The 8,242-nt window shown below is 47.3% G+C and overlaps 1 protein-coding gene across 1 annotated transcript; it reads left to right on the top strand.

The window, feature by feature from the left end:
- PAIP2 (poly(A) binding protein interacting protein 2) lies at positions 2,950-7,439 on the top strand (the record flags this gene model as incomplete). Its single annotated transcript, XM_021410711.1, is given in 3 exon segments — positions 2,950-3,109; positions 5,430-5,609; positions 6,834-7,439. Coding segments are annotated over 3 exon segments (384 nt in total). The 3' UTR covers positions 6,900-7,439.

Below are 8,242 nucleotides of genomic sequence, written 5' to 3'. Positions count from 1 at the left end.
GGGGGCGGCCCTGTGGGCGAACAAAGCCCGCGGCCCCGCCCCTGCGGCGAGTACGGGGGTGCCCGGGGCCGAGCGGGCCGCGTTGGCTCCGCGCAGGGCAGCTCTTGCTCGCTTCTCGGAGCCCGACGAGGCGGCGAGCGGCCCGGCCGCGCTCTGGGGGCAGCAGCCGATAGCCGAGCACCGCCCCCGCGGGCCGGGGTGCGGGAGGCGCTTGGGTTTTGTTGTTATTCCTCTTCACGTCTTTATTTTTCCTCTTTTCCTTTGTTTTCCGTCTTTCTGATCTTTGTTTTCTCCCTGTCTTTTGTTTTCTCCCTGTATTTCTTTTGTTTTTTTTTCTTCTTCTCCTTTATTTCTAGTTTTGTTTGGTTTCCCCTCCTTTATTTCTTTTTCCCTTTGTGTTATCGAGGCTGAGGGCCCTGCCATGTGGATTTACGCCTTCCTATCGGGAGTAGGTGTTAAATCACGTTCCTTTGTTGTTGGCACTTAAGCACTTCTCGGTGGACGCTCCGATTTGGGGGTGGTCGGGGCTGTGAGCACAGCTGCATTGGCAGCCACAGGTATGCACTGCCCTCCCTGCGCAGAGCCGTGCTCTCTGCTCCAAGTTCCATTGTTAGGAGACAATTTCCCAGTTTGCTTCATTATTTTTTTCCCCTTAGGTCTTTCCTTAAACACCTGCGCTGTTCCCTGCACCTTCCTGCCTGCCCCATCCCAGGACAGTCTGGGGCTGAATCACCCACCACCATGGTGGAATGCTCCATCTTTTTGTTTTGTAGCACTACTGATGCTATTTGTCTTGTAGTGCATGGAGCTTTGAGATCCTTTGCTCTCCACCCATTCCCCGATGAAAGGTGTATCTGTTGCTCTTCAGACCGTAGTGGTTCCTGTGCTCTTTCCTACAGCAGCCACCTCAGGCGGTGCCTTCTTGCAGGGCTAACGCTGCATTTGGCTCTGCTCAGAGCTCCCTGCACCTAATGCCCCTGAAACAGCTGAGGTTGATCTCATCCTCACAGCTGAGCACAGGCTGGTTGCTGGCTGAAGTGGGGGAATAGCAAGCTCTGTGTAGGGCTTTTCTTCTGAGTTGCAGAAAATCAAAGTACCAGGACTGCTGTGACTAAGACACTGGCCTGGGGCTTACTGGCTATTAGTGCAGTGTAAGTGCTTACATGAGTGCCTGTTTGAAAAAATACACATATATATGTAAATCAGTAGATTTAGGGCATCATCAGAAACTTCAGATGTTCAGTTGGAGTGCTGGATCTTTCTTGAAGATGATCAACCATGTCGTCCTTGAGCAATAATGGAAAAAGATCAGTCCAAACATGAAGCATTGCTCTGCTCCCCCTCTCTGAAACCAGAGACCTTGTTCTGCCTCAGTGTTTAGGAACTGGGAAAGCTCCTATGCTTCAACAGATTTACCTTTCAGGCTTTTACAGTCGTCGTTTTACTGTTTGTTTCAGCCTTTATTAACTTTTCTAGGTGCAGTGTTCTCTGTACAGAAGCTCCCTGGTGTTTGGCCCAAATGCCATACATTACTGAGGCATTATTTCACCTGCAGTGCCTGGTGGTGGTGTGCAGGAAGCCTGGTGCATGCTTCATGAGAAAATACATGCTAATTATATTAAAAAAAAAAAAAAAGTAGGCCTTTTAGACTCTGCAGTCTTCTATTTCTTCCAGTCCATATGGTGTGTGAGCTGGTGAACAGCTGAAGCTGCTTAAAGCCATTTCAGGCTCGAGCTGGGGTGTTACATGCAGTGCCTTCTCTGGGTCTGTGTTGAGTGCTGCCTGTAAGCTCTTGCAAGTTTATTTGGAAAGAACATCAAGAGGAACTTGTGTTCTGCTGCTGGAATAGCCATTTCTGTCTCATTTGTTGCCCTTCCCGGGAGCTGAACTGACTGCTGCACGAAGGTCTGCCTTCGAATTAAGACCCGCGAGTGGAGTGAAGTAGGCAAGGTCCTTTCCTTTGTGCTTTCCTCAGCTGGGCGCTGGGATGTGGCAGGTCCATAGATATTAGGGACAGCAGCAGCTTATGTTTTCCCTTTGTATTTCTGTGTGAGGAGGCCCAGTATTGTAACAGCATTAGAGACTTCTCTGTTGTATATATGGTAGATAGTGGGACAAGCAGCTATCTGTTATAGCTAAGTCATTTTGACGTGCAAACAGCTAAAATGTTGATTTGAGAATAAAACACAAATAAATTTTCCTCACTGCTGCACTGTCTGATTGCAAATTGATCGTACTGTTTGGTCCCAAACTGGAAATGGGTTACACTGGTCGTGGTGGCCGTTGTTACAGGAGAAGCTTGGCTGTGACCACATGTGGCAGGGCCGGGCTGCTGGTTAGCACACCCCCTGAAAATACACCAAAACACTGGAAAAACGTTGAGGTCTGACTGCTTTTAAACGTCATCGCTGCAGGCTGCTGTCAGAATACTCAGCGCTGCCAGTGTGAGTTCCAAGCTATTCAGCCCTTCCAGTGTTCATATCTCTGCTTAAGCGCAGTGTGGGAAGAACAATAGGATTGCCTCATTGCAGCACAAACGTTTTGGTGCGGAGCATGGGACATCAGCAGATGGGTCTGAACCTGAATGCTTTGTGAGCCTGATGGTAAAGCTGCCGTTTCGTTCTGAGCAAGGCTCAGGTTCGGTTTGGGTTTTGTCCTGCTGTAGCTGTGGGCAGGCACGCCAGCAGTGCTGCCTCCGTTTCATCACTTCGCCTTGGTGCTCAGCAGTTGCTGATGCTGAGGTTTAAGCTGGGGAGGTGTCCTGCATGGGGAGCTCTGCTAAGTGTGCTGAGCCCTGGCCCTTAGCAGAGCGCCTCGTTCCGTGCCTCGTTATCTCGGTGCCGTCAGCACGGTACAGCCAGCTGTGCCTTCACATGGAGGTGCAGCCCTCCTCGGGCGGGGCGATGAGCAAATGTGCACGACTTTAATTACCGCGTTTCTTAATTGCAGACTTCAAATCAAAGACGCAGCCATGAAAGATCCCAGTCGCAGCAGTACTAGCCCGAGCATCATCAGTGAAGATGTGATTATAAATGGTCATTCTCATGAAGATGACAATCCCTTTGCGGAGTACATGTGGATGGAAAACGAAGAGGAATTTAACAGGCAGGCAAGTCATTTTCCTCTCTCAATGCCTCGTGCTTTGCCTTACCATGCTGTAGCTGTAGGGAGAGGTGCTGTGCCTGGTGCCTGGGGTGCAGGGCTGGGAATCTGTGTGTGGTGGAGTCTCAGATGGGTTTGTTAGAATGCTCCTGGGCAACAGACTGATAGTGCTTTATTCAGTTACTTTTTTTTCCTTATACTTACTTTCTGTAATCTTGGTGAAAATAGGGGAGGTGCAGACTGTTCTGAAGCATCCATTAATTCCCTGCTTCTACAGGTGGGAGGAAGAAGTACAGCTGGTAGACTGCGTGGTACTTTAGCAGGGACTGGTCTCACTGGGCTGCCGAGCTGCTCTGGTTCCACAAGTACAAACATGCCAGCTGCATGTTGGAGCTGGATGCATCCAGGTGCATACCTGCCTTGCCAGCAGGGCTGTTGTTCACACAGGACCTGGTGGACATAGTTGTTAGGTGACTTAATGCTTAAGTCTTGGGTTGCTTAACACTTAATTAACACATAAGTAACTTACAGTTGGTCTTCTCAGCCTGGTTGGAAGGAAGCCTTAAGATCAGCTTCCACATGGGCACAATTTTCTCTCCAGTAGAGACATGGAGGAGCCCACCTCTTTCTGCTGCCCTTCTCTTAATGGTTACTTGGTCTTTGTACTCAGGTTGCTGCTTTCTCTGTACTCCTATACAGTCTGAATGTGCTGCAGGCTCAGAAGTGGAGCTTTGGAAGCAGTATGTCTGCAGCCCCCTCCTTAGGGCGCCCAGCTAATCTGAAATTCAGGTTGCTCACAACAAAACTTCTTTTGCAAATGTCAGGATGGTCTCCGTGCCGCTTCCCGTTGGGTGGGTTTTTTCTCCTCAGGGACTGTGCTGTAACTAGTGTATGGGATAGGCAGCAGCTGGGGAATGAGCTGGGAGCTGGGCAGCGAATAAACTGCTTTTCAGGTGCACGCTGTTTTTTCAGAGAGCAGGGCAGGTGGGGGAGGAGACGAGGACACGACAGGGAAGTGCTGTCTGATGCCCTCCTCTTTGGAGGCACATCCCTCTGTGAGAAACTGAACGAGGAGCTGGAGAATACAAATGAGCAATATTAACTGAGACATTAGGGGATTAAGCACTTATGACTTCTAGGTTGGAAGCACGTGTAGGTATGCATCCGTGTAACAAAAACCTGGAGCCGGGCAACCCTTGCTGTAATGCTAGCTTGTGGCTGTGTGCCCACAGCTTCCTTTTGCCCACACACAGGATGGAGAACTTTCACAGGAACAATTATCTGGAGGCTGCTGCCCTCGCTGGGCTGCTTTACCAGCAGGGAAACTAGTAAGTCAGTGTCTCGTGGGGTTTGAATTCTCTGCACAGTCACTTAGAGCATATGGTGTGAGTCCCTGTTCCCCAGAAGCTGTGCATCCTGGGCACTAAGCGAGCTGGTGCATGTGTTTGTTCCCAAGCACTGGGAGCCTCCATCTGTGGGAATTCTGAACTCTGACACTAACTTCAGGAACATAACTTCATTTCCACTTCAGGATTGAGTACGTGTTTGATTCAGAGTGAAGGATAAATAGGAGAACTTGCCTAAGCTTCCACTGAATGAACTTTAAATGTGTTCTGAATCTCTTCTTTTTTTTTTTTTTTTTCCACTCCCTTACTTCTGGCAAGTCATTCACATCAGCTTCTATTTCCCTGCTTTCCACTCTTGAGCTCTGATGCAGGACGTGGAAAATTTGTCAGGATCAACACCCTCGAAAGCTTGTTTACTGAACAACCAAGCAAAACTTGCCTTTAATCTTTGCTGTGCATATCAGTTCTGCATCAGTTGATCTGTCCTGCTTTTAGTGCAGCAGGGCAGCATTCCCAATGACAGCTAACATCATATGAAGAACTCAGGAGGACTACACCCTGCGAACATACAGGTGTGGGAGGGATGCTGCTTGTTCCCTGCTCCAGGTGACAGGCAGTTGCTTTTTCCCCCGGGAGCCTTACAGAGTGTGCAGTACTGCGTGTGTCATCCCTGGTTCCTTCTGGTGGGTTCTGTCACTTGGAACCGATGTTCTGCCTCTCCTTGAGCTCGTAGCAAGCTCTCCACAGTAAGTGCTACCTGAACAGCTAGGGCTGCCGTTCTCTTCCAGCTGTAAGCTCCTGGGACAAAGCATTCTTGACATCAGAGAACAAAAGCTGCTTGCCTTCGTGCAGCACCAGTGGTGTTCTGCCAGAAGTCCTGCTGCGTGGCTAGAAGGGAGCTCAGCTAGGTGCACAGACTTAAAGGGAAGACATAAGCTTTCAGTAGCTTTACTAATAAAGCGTTTTCTTCTGGTTGAATAGATTGAAGAGGAGTTGTGGGAAGAAGAATTTATTGAGCGCTGTTTCCAAGAGATGCTGGAAGAAGAGGAGGAACACGAATGGTTTATTCCAGCCCGTGATCTCCCACAAACAATGGATCAAATCCAGGACCAGTTCAATGACCTTGTTATCAGTGACAGCTCATCACTGGAGGATCTGGTGGTAAACTCACTTTTTCTCATATTTCTAAAACTTGGCATCTCTTTATCCACGGCTGATTTTTGTTTCTGATGATGGCAATAGAAAATCCTTTATGTGTAGGCCAGGGAGTCTTAAACCATGTGTGATGGAAGGGGAAATGTGCAGCAGCTCAGTAAGGTATGCTCCCCCAGGTGATAAAACCTGTTCCGTGATTTTCTTCATAACCACGTGGTGCCTTTTCTAGGCCATGGCATAAATTCAGGTGGGTTTGGGTATGCACACTACGTTACGAGAGAGAGGCAGTGAGTGACGCGCTCTGACTGAGCTGCCATGGCAGGACTGCATCAAGTTTAATTCCGTATTTGTCAGCACTTACATGTTAGGTAGGCACAAATCATTCTAGGATCTGATTTGGATCACTGGTACCATAGCAGATCTCTTTATAGACATTCTAAGGAGGAAAGAAGCAGCTAAATAAACTGATTATTGTCTTTTCTATTGCTACGTGGCTTCTTAGTATGGAGCTCAACTGAAAGGGCAGTGTGTATATGTTTTCCCTAACGAAATGAGGAGTTGCTGGTGCATAGCACAGGAAGTAGGCAGTCATATCACACAACTGCTGCAAAATTCAGGTACAAGCCTATTAGCTTTTCCAAGCTTAAGCAGCTGCAGGCAGCAGTTTGGGACTCAAGAACATAAAAAGCCACCTCTTTCAATGATCAGTAGCTTATTTTGGAGGTGCTGGCTGCCCCCTGTACCTGCAGAACACTGATTGTAGAGTTGCTGCTGCCCTGTGGGGGGAAGGACACAGACATTTAACAATCCGGTGCTCATATGTGTTGAATTCCCAGGAGTGGCTTAAGTCCCTGGAGCAAGTCTCTTCTTGCTTAAATAAGAAAGAACTAAAAGCCTTGTGGCACGTTCAGCATAACTTCAGAAGAAGCTGTTTCAGCATTAATGGAAGTTGCTTGTTCTGGTGCGTGCCTAGTTAGTTTTATTACTCACTGAGCCCTCTTCTGTCTGAAATGTCCAGGTGGGGCTCATGAAGGATGGAGAGGTGCCAGCAGAGTGGGCTTCTCGAGGGAGTGCAGGGGCTTTCTGTATGTGCAGAAGCCATACAATGACCCCAGTACTCTGAATGTGCTCTAAATGTTCTTACTGCTGCCCTCCTGGAACTGTATTTCAGTTTGGAAGCAGAGGGTGAAAATAACGATTCAACTGGAGTTCTGTTTTTTCCTTCCTCAGGTCAAGAGTAATCTGAATCCAAACGCAAAGGAGTTTGTTCCTGGGGTGAAGTACTTAAATATTTGAGTAGACTGGGCCCTCTTTTGGTGGATGTAGCACAATTTCCACACTGTGAAGCCAGTATTAGAAGATTTAATTGTAAAAGCTCTCTCTTCTTGTCACTGTGTTACACTTATGCATTGCCAAAGTTTTGTTAGTCTTGCATGCTCAATAAAAAGTGCTGAGACTGTTACTAAGTAAATCTGTCAAAAGTTTAATGGAAACAATATTGGGCCCTGGCTCTCTGCAAAGGAGACAGTGAGGTAGGAAGCACCAGTCAAGTTGAGACAAAGTACCACATTTACAAACCTTCTGCAGACTCTGTCTTTTTAAGTAGGACTTGGAATTTGCTTTGGATGGTCTGTTTTTAACTAAAGATGTGTTAACTGGTGCTAGTTTGCACCTGATAATGCCTTAACTTTAAAATGAAAGCAAGGTTATCTGATTGTTACGCAGATTAGCTAACTTTCCTTTGAATTATCAGTATTGTTACTAATGTTACATTTTCCCCTTTAAAAAAAAAAAGAAAATTCATGCTTCTTTTGAGCAGCCTGAGCTGTAACAGAACTCTACAGACCTGCACAGAGTCCTAGATCTCAGCTACTGAACTAACATCCCAGTGATGGAAGGAAGGAATTCCCTGTACTCGCAGTGTGTTATCATGTTAGCAATGTTTCACTTCCTAATTATGTTACAGGACGTGTGAGTTTCATCACAATTTCTTCCAAGAACCCGGATTCGGACATAGCGGCGTCTATGTAACTTTTAGCGTACAACTTTATTATAGCTGGATTTAACCAAGCAAACCCTAGCATTAGTGATTTGAGTGGTGCTTTTCCCTTGCTTTGTTTAATCATCACTACACGATAGTCTACAGCACAACGACTTTTTTTTTTTTTTTTCTTTTAATAAAGCTAGAACAGTTTTGGCTTCTTAAACTTCATATTTGGGTAGGTTAAGCTGCCATACGTGTTCAGTGTGAATAGTGTTTAAGTTGAAAATATTGTAAAAAAATTATATTTTTTCAAAAATATTTAAAAAAATAAATAATAGTAGAAATGATTTGGTGACTGTCTCGTGAATGTGCACCTCAGGGAAATGCATTCGACTCCGTGCCCTGAGGGCTTGTGGAGTCTCCTCTGGAGATACCCGGAGCCTGGATGCCTCCCTGTGCAGCTGCCAGGACCCTGCCGTGCCAGGGCTTGGGCTGGGGCATCTCCAGAGGTCCCTGCCAACCGCTGTGGTTCTGTGGCTCGTGTCAGATGCGGTGTCTGTAAGGCTGCTTGTGACAAGATAGTCCGAACTGGTCTGAGCTGGGGCTCTGGCTGCTCGTTTCTCCCCTCCTATGAAGCCTGACTGCTTTGTGTGTT

This window comes from Numida meleagris, chromosome 12 (assembly GCF_002078875.1).
Source record: "Numida meleagris isolate 19003 breed g44 Domestic line chromosome 12, NumMel1.0, whole genome shotgun sequence".
NCBI classification, from domain to species: Eukaryota; Metazoa; Chordata; class Aves; order Galliformes; family Numididae; genus Numida; species Numida meleagris.
This window is presented reverse-complemented; position numbering and strand designations above follow the sequence as displayed.